General features: G+C 39.6%; 1 protein-coding gene across 5 annotated transcripts in view; it reads left to right on the top strand.

The window, feature by feature from the left end:
* Positions 1–15,185, top strand: part of ptpn12 (protein tyrosine phosphatase non-receptor type 12) — a 48,257-nt gene that overhangs the window by 15,305 nt on the left and 17,767 nt on the right. For all 5 annotated transcript variants that reach the window (XM_020638768.3, XM_020638769.3, XM_020638771.3 and 2 more), the window contains exons 2-12: positions 1,800–1,908; positions 3,562–3,638; positions 3,762–3,857; positions 4,298–4,336; positions 5,596–5,667; positions 5,833–5,892; positions 6,811–6,953; positions 11,537–11,603; positions 11,738–11,815; positions 12,457–12,555; positions 14,884–14,969. In XM_020638768.3, coding sequence (XP_020494424.1) covers positions 1,800–1,908; positions 3,562–3,638; positions 3,762–3,857; positions 4,298–4,336; positions 5,596–5,667; positions 5,833–5,892; positions 6,811–6,953; positions 11,537–11,603; positions 11,738–11,815; positions 12,457–12,555; positions 14,884–14,969 — 926 coding nt within the window. The remainder of the gene's footprint in view (positions 1–1,799; positions 1,909–3,561; positions 3,639–3,761; positions 3,858–4,297; positions 4,337–5,595; positions 5,668–5,832; positions 5,893–6,810; positions 6,954–11,536; positions 11,604–11,737; positions 11,816–12,456; positions 12,556–14,883; positions 14,970–15,185) is intronic.

The raw sequence follows: 15,185 nt of genomic DNA, 5'->3' as shown, positions 1-15,185 counted from the left end.
AGAAAAACTCATTATGTCTTCAGGGAGCTGCTGCCATGCTAGTATCCTGTAGGTGTGTGTGTGTTTGTGTGTCAATAGTGTATTCAGTAAGTTCTGTTTATGAGACCACTGATTCTTTAAAAACACAACTTTCAGAAAGAGAAAAACAGACAAAGCTGAAAGTTGTGTTTCTCAGATAGTCCTCTAATTTGGTTTTCGTCAGACATATTTTAAATGCTCTCTCTCTCTTGACAATTTAGGAGTGTTTATGATGATCTAGATGAACACAGTTAACAAAAGATGCTCAAAAAGCATCATCTTATATAACCACAGCAAGATCTGATGAATCTGTCTGTGCTGTTGTCTCTCTCTCTACGCTCTCTTTACGTTTCTGCATTAGCAAAGAAGTGATGTCATGATAGGACAGGGAGCATTCATTTAATTCATTTTCATTTATTTTTTATTTCGAACATGTTTTAAAAATAGAATAAAAATATACATTACAAACAAAGCAAACAGCATTCAAAGCATACTTTCTGTAATTGCTCGGTTATTTTTCCTTAACCAGTCCATGTTCGAAAAGGGTGTAGGATGAAGTTAAATAACTTATCCAGTCCTACCCCTTTTATCTTTTTAGCTTAATAAATTAATCCAAGACTAAGCTTTACAAAATAAAGTCGAATGATACAGATAACGAAGTAACAAAAGCAACAGATATAATGTATTACACACATTAATTGGTAGCAAATGCTTGACGTGTAAGATAAGATTCTCAGGATGTCAGCATTTGAAGCATCAGCGTCACAGTTACATGAGGAAAGCCTGCAGACAGAGCCAAGAGAGAAGAGGTGGCACTGATTTTTTTTCTGTTCACACAAGGCCCCAGTAGCCTGAACGCCCACGCTGACTTTCTCAGAGTCAGAGAGACGAGGAGGAGGAGCCGTGGAGTAATGCCTAATTTCCGCTGTCTCTGAAAGAAATGGAGAGAGAGGGAAGTGATTGAACCAACTGAAAGAAAGAGAAGCCCTTGATAGTGGTGTCATGTGAACGCTAACAGATTCAAACAGCAGGAGTGACAGAAGTCTGGCTGTTTTATTTCAGTTTTCAGCAGGGGAATGGGGAGGGAGCACGGTACAGGACAACTTTGCTTGTGCCCTAAGTGTCAGTGTTAAACTGAAGGAAACAGCAAACCGGTAACAAAAGAAGCTTGTTATTCAATTAAAGTAAGAGGAAGTTTGAAAAAAGTCCCCTGATTAGTGTTGCTCCTGCTCTCAGACTCTTGTCTAAATATCTCACCTCTTTATAGAAAATAAGAGGGCAGGAGGGGCATCCTGGGAAACATTCAGCACTATAGATTCTCATTTTCAGCTCTCCACTTTAAGTCTTTGTTCTCATGAAGGATGCTTTTGAAGATTGAGATTATATCTACTAATATTTCCAGAATAAGATGGAAAAAAAGAAAATACAAAAGAATTGTACAGAAGGTTTTTTGTAGGGTCATTATTTATCTCATCTATCCTGTGTATTTTGTATTACTTCTTTCTCTGTCTTTCTGCTGCAATGCCCGAATTTCCCCTCTGGGGATCATTAAAGTATTATCATATCCTATCCTATCATGCATACAGTACCTTTCATGAAATGCACCAAAACATTTTAACCTCAAGTTGAACCTGCAATGGTCTTACTGCGCACAATGTAGACTTTGCATCAGTCTTTTTTAGATAAATAAAACACACATCTCTGTTGGTTAGCAAGTAGGAAATGAACATGTCATATTTCTCCACACCAACTTTTTTCTCTTGTGCTGTTTTTCATTCCAGCGGTTACGGAGATTATCAACTAAATACCGGACGGAAAAGATCTACCCGACCAACGTAGGAGAGCGGGAGGAGAATGTGAAGAAGAACAGATACAAAGATATACTGCCATGTAAGTCTCACAGTGCACAGACTAAAGCCGTTTTCTACTACATGTCACATTCACAAAGTGATGGCAGAGGCTGCTAGAGTACTCATATCACACACTGGCCTTGCAGCAGGAATTTCTCTGGGCTTTTGTGTGCCCTTGAGCAAGGCACCGAAACCCCAACTGCTCTGGTGCGCTCTCTGCTTAGCAGCTTGTAGCAGCCCCACTCTGACATCTCTCCACAGGTCCTGTTTCTGCATGTGTGTGATTCAGGCCTATGTGTGTGAGAAGCATGTCCCTATAAATAACAGAGTGTAAACCTGAATTTCCCTCAGGGATTAATAAAAGATATCAAAATCAATTGATGCTTTCTTTTCTGAGGTGTTTACATTTATGACATAATAATATTCTTTATGAAGACTGGCTGGTTTTGATTTGAGCATGGTTCTCTTAGATAGCTAAATATTTAAATCAAGATGTCTGTGTAAGTCCTCAGTCATCCAGGTCATGGTAAACTCAAAGCTTGATCCAAGATGTACCTAAAAAACCTGAAAACCTATTTGTTGTCATCATACACTGTACTGAGGCTAATGTTTCAAAACCAGTTTTCTGAAGCCTTATGTACAACTTGATCCTTAAAACTCCTTAAAAGTAACGCACAGCAGAAGTGAAGGGGTGAATGATATCACATTGCATACAGTGATGTTGATGACTTGACACTATTTTAGACTGTATAGTGTGTCTTGGTCCACTCCATCTTGTCTTCCATCATTTACATTTTAATAAATGATGGATGCATAATGCAAATCATTTTACACAAAGTAGACGTCACAGATACACATTCCTGCAGCTGTGTTATAATAATCCAATCTTATATTGTGTCCTGCATGACAGCAGCATTAAAAAGCCATTTATTTATCTCTGCAGTCTCCCAGATAAATCACTTTGTGTACAATAAAAATAATAATGTAATCTTTGAAAATGACATCATATAATATAGTGTAAAGAAGAGGATTGTGGGACAAGAATGACAGATTTGAAATAGGGACACAGACATGCAGTCTTTCATTAAACTGAACTTGATGAGTAATGTTTGTATAAAAGTGTATATGCACACACAGTTAGGATAGCTGTGTGTTATTAAAGGACATATTACGCTCTCTGTACTTAATGACCTCAGGCAAAGCTTCCATGACCCAACATCTGTCCTCCTTTTTATACCTCTGTACATCCATCAATTCATTCATTCATAAAGGCTTTTAGGGAATGAGCTGCTGATAAGGCACAGGGAGAACTGGTTCATCCATGACAGATGTGTACACACACACACACACACACACACACACACACACACACACACACACACACACACGTCTTGTACACACAAAGGACTTTGCAGCATGTCCATTATCCTCTTTGCCGGTCCTCATTTGCCCTTTATCTCTGTTCGGGTTAATATGTAGGGGAGGGGAGGGGGGGACATCGGTTGTTGATTAGATACATGTTGTGCATGTCTTTGTAAAATGCTACTGGATGCTTTGAATTTCCCTCTGGATCAACAAACTATCTTTTTTTATCCACTCCTTTTTCTTTCTACTTGTCTTGTTTTATTTCATCATTTGTTTTCAGATTATTTAAAAGGCATCAAATTAAACCTTTACCTTTTTTTCTGCTTAGTTGATCACAGCAGGGTGAAGCTGACGCTAAAAACAACCAATCAGGACACAGATTATGTCAATGCAAACTTCATTAAGGTAAAAGGCTCCTTTTTGTTGTTTGATTTAGTTAAAGTGCTTTAATGACCACAGTAAGAGTGTTTACAGTGTATATTATAAACAAATCTGTGCAGATTTTAGTGACCCTATTTGTCTCATCAGGGTATGGACGGCCCAGAAGCCTATATTGCAACTCAGGGCCCGCTTCAGAACACGGTCATTGACTTCTGGAGGATGAATTGGGAGTACAATGTAGCTGTGAGTATAGCAGGAGAGAGTGGAAAGAGATATACTGCACATGTGTTTACAGATTACAGTGTAACATGTAAAGCAATTCAAATAATGATTTAGCATTGTATTCAGAAAGCAGGAGGTACTAGGGAGTGCTTCTGTTTGAATCACATGGACAGATATGAGAAGAAGGGGAGAGACAGAGCTGTGATAATTACTCCTGTAGAGTTAAAAAAGAATTACATGAGTGATGGTATGAATATAAATCATATGAAGTTCTAGATACTCTACTACCAACGATAGAAACTAAAGATGTGGAGAAAGTTTTATAATCTGTAAGGTTTTCTTCAGTCTTTGAACCTTTTGATTTTTTCAAAACAGCAGAACAAAAATGAATATAATGTGCATATATTTGGAAATGAGAGGGTTAATATTAATAACAATCCTTCCTGTTTGTGTTTCTGCAGGTCATTGTTATGGCTTGTCGAGAGTTTGAGATGGGAAGGGTAAGACATATTTTTACTCTTCATGTACTTTTACTTGTTTGTATTATTGCAAGGATGAAAGTGAACCTATTTGTTTGTACATCTAGAAATACATGTATATCATGTTCTGACTAGTGTTGGCCAAAATACAAAAAATACTAACTAGTAACAGTTACTAGTTACTAATATTAAAAAGTTACGGCATTATGAAGTAACTAGTTACATGGGAAAGTAACTTGAGCTTTACTTTTTTGCTTCAATACTCATAATGTTCACATTATTTTATGTGACAGAATTGAGCTGTGACAACTCACAAATGTCACATACCACTGTAGTCATTTTCAATTTTTAGGTATTTTACCGATTAGATCTCTGGAGACAACAGACTCATACCTGTCTTTCAGCCTGTAGTTTGGCTCACAGGTCATAGAGCAGGTAGTGTTTTAAATCCAGCTGGGTGTTTGTTTGAAGTCTGTGGTGTCTGCAGCACAGCGCTCTCTGACAGCTTGTTTAGTGGAAGACTGTTGTTTATCTCGTTGCCTCATTCTTGTGAGAGAAGTTGTCTTTCCTGCACATATACAAGAAGTGAGAGTTTGACCTGAACCTGATACTAGTCTACAAGTCACCGCTATATTCTTGTCGTTTAACCTTGAGCAGGGAGAAGATAATGTCAGTATTTCCGAGACAGGAAGCTGAAGGCTAAATAATCAGCTAGCTGTGTTTGTTTACTGCATGAGACGTTCTTTCTCCCAGGACGCTGCTGTGCGCCCGTCGAAGCAGTGTCCATACACCTTAATCTTGTGTTGTTGTCGGCTGTTTCACATTGATTAACGAGTATCACATATTCAGTTATATGGCCTGAAGTGCTGAAAGCAGATATCAATTAAGACAGAATCGCTGTATTGTGATATAATCATTATCGTGCGATACCCACACCTACTGTACACTCATCTGTTTTATTTTGCTTTTATTGTACTGTTTGAATTTATTAAGGAAGTTTTAGTAGATGCTAAGTAGTTACAAGATTTCTTAACCTTATCCTTAAGGCCAGGATGATATGAAAAAAGGAAAACTTTTCATAGGGTAATATTAAGTATAACGTAATAGGTAATATTGATAGAGTTATATTAAGTATAATGTGTACAGTATTTAGTCATTGTCATGTCCCCTTATTTCAAGAAATTAAGTGTGTGTGTGTGTGTGTGTGCGCACATGAAGCTTTGTTATTAATCTGGTATTCTGTTGGCAGCCAAACCTAACCCCTCTTCATCTCTTCTCAGAAAAAGTGTGAGCGGTATTTCCCGTTGCTTGTGGAGGAGCCCATGAGTTTTGGCCCTTTCAGAATCTCCTATGTGAGTAAATCTGAACTATCACAGCTGTGTGTAAATGGAGATGGAATGGGGGGGGGGTGTTTCTTATTTATTTTTTGTTACCCATGCATTTCTCACATTTTGTTCTAATGACCGTTTTAGTCATGGTTCATGAAAATGTTGACTCTCTCTCTCTGTGTTTTCTAGGAATCTGAGCAGGCCAGAACAGACTACGTTATCAGGACTTTGATGGTGGAATATGAGAATGTAAGTTTGTTTTCTTACTTACTCTCAGTGTGTTCTTTCAATCTTTTCTTTGTTGTTCATCATTCCAACTGTCTTTCCCCCCAAATCATTTCCCTACAGTCTACAAGTATAAAGCAATTTACTGTATTCATTGATATTAAAAAGGGCTTTTTTGGGTATTGATTTACTGCTATGATTGCATCTGTTTGCAAAATAACATATCCATAATCCACTGTCATATAAATATGAAAGTTCCTTTTCTGTGTTAGAATTTTTTTATTTTATTTTGTGGAACAGAATTTAGTAAAACATTGACATTTGTGCTGCCATTCGATAAACACATTTGATCTAACTACTTACAGGCATTGTAATTAATTAATTGCAATTAATATGAATAATATGAGAAAGATTGCAGGTGGAGTTACTGCATAACCCTGTTTCTAGTTTATATCTTGCTTAAAATAATCAAATAATCCCCCCCCCCCCACACACACACAGACACCCTGACACCCTGTACCACTCTTCTCTGCTTACCTCTTTCAGTTTAATCTCCAACTCTTCATCAATGTTTTGTTAGTCTCCAAGGTGTACTTTTTTCAACACGCTTGAAGGAAGCTTCTTGTCAATTACTTAACGATCAAATAGAGGTCATGAGAGGTCATCCGTGACATAAGACGTCAGAGTGCAGTTAATCAGCATTAATTATTTGTCAATCAATGTTTCTGTAATTAATTAATAGAAATTTACACATTATTTTTAAAGCCCTGATTGACTCAAATTTATTCACATAAAAAGTTTTTCAAATCCAGAATACCAACTAATATTTTAATGGAATCTTCGCCCACACATTCACATTCTCCTCTTGGCAAGATAATAGAATTTGCAGTGCTTCAACAACCCTCCATCTTTAAAAATGTCCCTTTGTATGTCATCCTGCAGGAGAGCCGGAGAATAACACAGTTCCATTATATGAACTGGCCAGATCATGACGTGCCCTCATCGTTTGACTCCATATTGGACATGATTGGACTAATGAGAGAATACCAAGAGAATGATGATGTCCCTATATGTGTCCACTGCAGGTACTAACACTGTATACCCATCTTTGGAGTTATTGTCTCTTCAGCAGCGTTCTTGGCAGGTTGCAGATCAAATAAATACGAACGTTAATACAGTTTTGACATTTCAGGACAGCACAGAAAATGTTCCGTCATACAAACACACGTCTCCTCGTGGCAGAAGCTAGAGTTAGTGTGTAGACTTCAGCTGACATGGGGTTCACCTGATGCTTTCTAGCTGAGCAGTTGTCTTTTGCTGGGCTCCCGCTTCGTGAGGCGCTAAATAACATTTACTAAGTTTTACTTCCTGGTTAACTTCCTATCCTTCTTGCAAGCGAGTGCAACAATGTCCACTGGTGCCATAGGTTCCTCTTGCACAAAGACATCAGCGAGATCTAGGACGGTAGCTAAAAACGTGCTGCTAGCCAGCTACCTGACACTGGCTAACGATGACACAGACTCCGATGACATTAATATAGTGCAGGACGTGGTCACCAACAAGATGTGACGAGATGAGCTTGTTCATGGATGAAAAGTTTGAAGGCTTGAAAGCAACTCTGGAAGATCTCACAGGGCTGATCCACCCACATTGGAGAGGCTGAGAACCGTATTTCAGCCACAGAAGATAAGGTGTCCTCTTTAAAACTGATGTGTCCTTCCTTCAGCGCTCTGTGAAGGTGATGGAGGAGCGTATTAACAAACTCAAAAACCACAGCAGGAGAAACAACATACGGAGCGTCGGGCTGGGAGAAGGCATTGAGTGCAGACAGCCGCTGCAGTTCTTTGAATCATGGTTATAGAAGGTGCTCGGTTTCCAGGCCAAAGGAGACAAGATGAAGATCGACAGAGCGCACAGGACAGCCAGCTCGCCGATGACAACCGACCCCGGCCTGCGGTGATAAAGCTTTACAACTTCGCTAATAAAAAGAAGATTCTTCAAGCGGCGAGGGGAAAAAAGGGCAGCTGCGACACGGTGGGCGTGCCTTTTCCATCAAGCCGGATTATTCACCTGAAGTTAAAGCTGCACGTCGGGAGGCTTTTTTACCAGAATTTATATTCTTCTGGATGTCATTCCTCTGCAATGGCACCGGGGGGCTTTTTGGATAAACTAGAGCTCCCTAGTCTTAATGATCAATAGAAGGTAGAGATAAACAGGTCTATAAGAGAGGAGGAGGTCTTAGAGGCCATTAAGACCCTAAAGGGTTGAAAAGCCCCCGGCCCTGATGGATTTGGCCCAGAATTTTGTAAAACATTCAGCAAGATTCTAATCAAACCTCTGACAGATATGTATCAACATTCTTTTGATAATCATAAATTACCACAATCTCTTAATTTGGCCAATATGTCTCTGGAAAAAAAAAAAAGTAAACCTCTAGAGGAGTGTCGCTCATACCGTCCTTAGCCTGATTGGGGTAGATAGCAAAATACTCTCAAAAGTTTTTGCAAGGAGGGTAGAGGGTCTATTGCCAAGTCTTATTAATCCTGATCAGACCGGATTCATACAGAATAGTCTCTTGAATGTGATTCAATATACGAACCAATGGCAAGGTTTCACTGTGTCCCTTGATGCTGAAAAAACCTTTGATAGGGGGGAGTGGTGGTGGAGTGGTCGCCTACGGCTAGCATTATCACAAGTGGCCTCCGCTCTGAACCCTTCCCATTGGCTAGGGGCACCAGACAGGGCTGCCCCCATAGCCCACTACTGTTCGCAATAGCTTTGGAACCCCTTGCAGTGGCCATTAGGCTTAATGCGGACATAAAGGGAGTTTCAGTGGGTGGTGCTATACATAAAATAGCTCTGTATGCTGATGACATTTTGCTCTTTTTTAATCGCCTGAAATATCAGTCCCTGCTACCATGTCATGGTTGGAAGAATTTAGTAGTGTGTATCTGGTTACAAGGTTACCTTTGATAAGTCTGAAGCATTGCTTATTGGCGGGCTAGATATAGATCACTTGACGGAGGTTTAATTTCCTAGTATCTAGGAATGAAAGTATCCCCCAACCTGTCTGATCTCTGGAAACTAAATATTTCCCCGATTATATGTGCTGTTAATTGAGACTTACAACGTTTGTCAAGTCTCCCTCTGTCCTTTATGGGCCAAATGAGTTTGATCAAAATGAATGTGCCACCCAGGATTCTGTATCCCCTACAGATGTTACCCCTTTGGATGCCCAAGAAGGTTCCCTCAGGTATTGAAAAGCTGTTCTCTGAATTTGTCTGGCATGGTAAAAAGCAGAGGAAAGAAATTAAGATTCTACAAATGCCAACCAATGCTGGTGGGCTTGGCCTGCCCAATATATTTTTTAATAACTGGGCTTGTCATGCTCTGATAATTTGGGGTTGGCTTCACTCATATCTTGACTCAACCCTTTGCTTTGATTCCTGGGCCTACTTTGTCTTTGTGGAGCCTGATTAACTTTAAACGCGAAAGAGGTAAAAGCTAACCTGTTGACTTACAATTCTGTGAGAGTCTGGAGGGATACAACTAGTTTCTCTGGGAGGAAGTATTTGGTCTCTATGCCGACACTGTCTGTAGGAATGCTGGCTTCATCCCGGCTAGCAGTTACATTTTAAAGTTTTGGAAGTCCAGAGGCATTAAGGTTATCAGAGATTTATTTAAAGGCAGGGTTGGTAATTTTCTCCAGATACACTTTTTAAGATTTTGGTTGAAATTGTCTTTAGGTCCTGACAGAAATTAATAAATCATGTTCTTTGAAAAAGGAACAAAGAAACTCCATCATCTGTATCAGTTGTAAGCTTGTAAAAACTTTGACCAATGTCTGCCACGAGGTACCAATCTGATAAACCAATCACACGCCTCCCTGTCTCCCTGCTCGTTCTTACCCCATGCATGCACGAGTCCACACTCAAAGCATGAGCTGAGGTCCCCTTCTGGACCAATGGCGCTTGTGCATGTACGTGAGGGGTGTGGCTTTTGAGGGAGCACAGAGGGGAGGGGGTGGGTGCAGACGGAGCACTGAGGGAATGCTACTTTCAAAATCATGCTAGTTTTTACAAAAATTGCCAACCCTGCCTTTAAAGATGGTATTCTCATGTCTTTTCAGCAACTTCAACTTCAGTATAACCTTCCTAAGGAGCAGAGTCTCCCCTCCCTCCATACTCCTAAATTAAGTGCCCCAGAATCCTTTCTTATGAACTGCAAGAATTCCTCCAATTGTATTTCTTCCTTTTACTCCCTGGACACTTGTCCAATAAACTTGTATAATGTCTAACGTAAATGGGAAAGGGAACTTGATAATGAGTACATAGAAGAGGACTGGCAAGAAGCTTTGAATTGTATCAAAACTGTGTTTTCTTGCAATAGAATGAGGGGACTCAATACAAAATTCTTCATAGATTACACATAACACCTGCCATCCGGTGGTTCTCCAGTTCTGTCACCACAGTGTCTGAAATGTCTGAGAGAGATGGGACTATTTTTTAAATCTTTTTTGGCAGTGTAAATACATATCACGATTTTGGTCCTGTATAGCAAAAGAGCTTAGTGGCATTTTCAAAACTAAAGTAAGCATGGATCCTGGGCTCTTCATACTTAGCTTGTCATCTAAGTATGTGTCACTCGCCTCTCTTAAATTTAAATTGCTGGATAAACTATTACTTTTGGCAAGAAGTGTGTACTGTTGAGGTGGATCAAAGACAAACCTCCCACTGTTACTATATGGTACAAAGAGATCTTTTCTGTACTTCCACATGAGAGGATTAGCGCAGTGCTGAAGGGCAATCAACAGTTATTCCTGACCACTTGGAAACCACTCATGGACTACCTCCCTGCGGAGAGTCTTGATTTGTTGTCAAAAGGATTCTGTTCTTTGGATATTCCCAGTCAGACTGAGGCTAGATTTAAATTTAATGGTATTTTATGTCTTATTTTATTGCCTTGTCTGTGTTGGCTCGTTTTCTTGTAGTGGTTGATTTTAGTCCTTTTGAGTTGTGTCATTGTACATGTTTCCTAACTACTGTTTGAAAATTTAAATAAAATTGTTTAAAAAAAAAAAAAAAAGGATTTCCGCTTACATACAATTTACAAGATTTGGTCGACATGTTTTTTTCAAACATTTCATTGTTTCGGTTTAATAATGTTGTTTAAAAATTTCCTTTAAAATCTGCTGCAGACTGTTGAAATTTTAACAGACAATACAACAAAAACTCACCGAATCACTGAGTGTCACATTCTGGTCTTCTGCTGCACACATGCTTGGGTGTTCGCGCACTCACTAACACATGGTCTCCATGTGTGTGTAATCAGCTATAATGAGTAGCCTGAGGACACTTCCTTGTTCCTCTGTTACACAGCAGGACTAAAAGTTGTGTCTCTGTGTCGGTAAAGAAGCTTTACTGTATGTGTGCTCAGAAACTCTGCTTGTTAGAGCAGCAGAAGTTTTATGATGGAATGTGTTTGACCACATAACGTCAGCGTTTGTGCAGCTCCTGTCTCCATCCTGTTCCTGTCTGGACCAGCATGTCTTTATTCTAACATACATGAAATGAAGGAGTGTGTATTTAGGTGATTTAGTTCTGTAAAAAAGAGTGTGTGTGACGGTGTGCTTCTGTTGAATCTCATGTGTATGACTCTGACATTTCAGTGCAGGCTGTGGGAGGACAGGTGCTATCTGTGCTATCGACTACACTTGGAACCTCCTCAAAGCTGGTGTATGTGAACACACACATTCCCTACACACACCTTAAATGTCTCCTTATTATTACACTCACATTTCTTGTTACGGTAATATTCAAGTGAGTTTGAACTGAGATTTACTTGTTTTATGCTTTGCTTTCTATTTAAGAAAATACCAGAAGATTTTAATGTTTTTCGGTTGATCCAAGAAATGAGGACGCAACGGCACTCTGCTGTTCAGACCAAGGTTTGTTTTTTGCTTTTAAATACGTTACTTACACAAAGAATGGTACTTTGCATTCATGCTGCATTGAGGTTTTTTTAGGCTAACTGAAATGCAACATTTAAACAAACCTTTGTTTGCAGAAGGTTTAAAAACTCAAGTTAATTAAAAAAAAGTCAACCCGTCAGGATTGGTGCAGCCATAAACTGCAGACTGAGAAGCATTTCACATCCAGCTGCATTGTGTTAAATATGAAATGTGTAATACGCTTGCTTCTGGTTTTGTTTCAAATGTGTCTATATGTGTTCCTTTATGGTCTCTGGTGTCACAAAAAGCGGAGGAAGAAATAACTAAGCACCTTGTTTCCTCCTACACATTTGTCCTGACATTGAGAGAACTGTTTGATTGAGTCATTGAATAACCTTGAAACACACTGACTTGGTTTTGAAACCAAGGGATTAACTGTAATGTTATTTTTTTAAATGCAGTACCAGAAACATAATGACATGAGATGCAGGTGCATTAGTGAAGGTCCTTCTGTTGTTTTATTTAAAAGATTGTAAAATTATGTTTTAGAGACGTTTTTCTTCACCTTTTGCTACATTAACCCATTCTTTTTTTATTTGAACTTTTTGCTTATAATGTCTTTGTGTGTATCTTTCCAGGAGCAGTACGAGTTAGTTCACCGAGCGATCGCTCAGATCTTTCAGAAACAACTACTACTCCTGGAGAGCCCCACCAACACGCAGATACATGATGGCATGGTATGAAACAAACACAAACATATTGAAAGACAGGATGTGGCTGATTAACGTGCTCCGAGTGGGGAGTGGGAGACACAAAATAATTAGTCACAGAGGAGGGTGACGGAGGAGAGGCCTCCTGTAAACTTACACACAGTGTCCTGGAGTTTGTGCCAAAGATAGAGCGAAACAGGGATGTCTCTAAGGACTGCATACTGTTCGACCTGTTTTGAAAGGGCCTAAAAAATATTTGGCTTGTCGCTCCCCACTGCCCTCATTCCCAGTTACTTCACTCCCAAACACACCACACTTTGTCCTTACTTGCCCCTGTGTTTCCTTCCAGTATATTTAAAGAAGAAAATAAACCCTCAAAGCTAACTTATTAAAACAACATATTCTCATTTAAAGTGCTGCGCTCTCTTGGGCTGATGTCTTTGAGACTGATGTTTTGTTTTTTTTTTTATCAAACTCTGTGCTCAAACATTGCAGGTGACACTGATCCATTATACCTCATTTTATGTAGGGGAAGTAACCTTCTAGCTTTTGAAGCTTCTGCTGCTACTTGCTTCCTCTTGGTAAAAAAAATAAAAAAGTAAAGCCTAGATTATAACACTGTCAGGTAGAAATGTGAAGATAAAAGAACAATAGACAAAGAGTGATCAGTGAGACTGACAAACCCTGAAGACACAGAGAGACCATGAGAGAGCCCATTGGCAGCAATCCAGGAGTGGACTTCCTGCTTAGGAAGCTCTGATGACTTCACCCCATTTTTCCCTTAATGCAATTTGAGTCTCAGAATAGACATGCTTCTTTTGGGAAAGGAAGACCCTTGTGAGAGTCGGTTACACGAACACACACGCAACCTTGTTCACATGAGAAAGACTCAGGCACACTGAACTTCTGCGTTTAACCTGAGTGTAAAGAATCAGGGTGGTGGACACGGAGGAAGACTAGAACTTCAACACAATTTTTTGCCTACATACACAGAAACACGCTGTCATCAAATCATGATGGGTTTTCTGGACTGACTCAGTCCATGTATGACTCATGTCCATTCAGCCATTGTTAGTGACTAAAACTCCCACATAGGTTCTCTCAATGGCAGAATGAACAATAAACCTACACATACACACAACCCACGCCAAGTTCTCTACATGCATACTTCTCATAATACACATCAATGTACAGCTAATGCTAGTTAGCATTTACAGACACATCGAGCCCAAGTGTCCTCATTTCCCCACTCTGCACGGCTGAAGTTGGCCAGTCATCTTTTCATTATCAGAGTTGAGAGGTAGTCAAATTAATGAGTCACGGGGGAGAGAGAGAGATGGAGGAGGAGGAGGGCTGAGAAGAAGAGTGAGGGAGGTGAAGAGCTTCTTTCAGTGAGGCTTTTGTTGCTTTTCACCTCTGATACAGAAATATAAGAACATTTGGTTTAGGAGAGGGCAGTTAGAGTAAGATGTGCTTTACATTATAAAAAAAAAGAATTAAAAAATGATTCATAAGATAATTGAAATTTGATGATTGATAACTAGCTCTGGAAATTCAAGATAGCAAGGGAACGTCTGTCTTTTATAGGAAAGCAAATAGAAGCTGAGGCAAAACAATTGTGTTTTGAATGGGTCAGATTTTAAATATGATTCTGACGGGCTAAAGTAGGGACATACTCAATTCTTTGAGAGCTCTTAAAAGACACAAAACGCCCAGCTGAGATGCGTTTGAATTTAGTGTCCTTTTGTCATTTTGACCAAAACACAGTCACAACCCCCAACATATATCATGTCTGTTGGTTATGGCCTTTGAATGAAAGAAGGTGTTTCCATTGTTTATCTCTACCACTTTTCCCGTTCAGGGTTGCTCAGGGCTGACGCTGTTCCCAGCTGTCATTGTGCGAGAGGCGGGGTACACCCTGGACTGATCCAGCCAATCACAGACTCACACCTATGGGCAGTTTAGAGTAGAAGGTGTTTCCTTGAGCACCATTTAGTTGTACAGCTCCAAGTGCAGGATGAGTCATCATGTTTTTAATGTTATCCAATCAATACTATCGATCAGTCTTTGTTTGCAAACTGCCTATTCATAACAAATGTTGTCACAAGACACTGTACATGAAGAGCAGGTCATACTCTTTGTTTCTATTATTTACTAAGACCCAACATTAACCCACAATGAGAAGGAACTTGAAAAACTAAAATAGTGTTCTAGTGACATGTTGACTGTTAAACCCAGGTGATATTTAAAAAAAAAAAAAATTTTGATTTCAAGTGAACTTTCTCAGGACAAATGAATTCAACGTGACTATAAACTCGTTGACTTACAGTGTTTATTTGCTGTTTCTGCATCCAGGACGAAAGTAGTCCAGATAAAGCGAGCCACCAATCAGATGATGAGAGATGGGACACACCTCCTCCCAAACCTCCCCGCATCCGCAGGTAAGAGTCTTTCATTGTTTTCCTGTGTAAGCTTGTCTTCTCAGTCAACAAAACATTACAAAAGTGGACATCCTCCACCCACACAGATGAATGAACAGACTCACACAAGAGTGAGCTGAAGGTGTGAAGTGTCCCAACACTGCACACGGTGGGTGTTGTTGTAGGAAGATAGTTACAACAGTTTGTGTCAAATGCACACTAAAAACATATTCAACT

This window comes from Labrus bergylta, chromosome 23, assembly GCF_963930695.1.
Source record: "Labrus bergylta chromosome 23, fLabBer1.1, whole genome shotgun sequence".
NCBI lineage: Eukaryota > Metazoa > Chordata > Actinopteri > Labriformes > Labridae > Labrus > Labrus bergylta.
The sequence above is the reverse complement of the archived record's forward strand: the minus strand, read 5'-3'. Positions and strand labels throughout refer to the sequence as shown.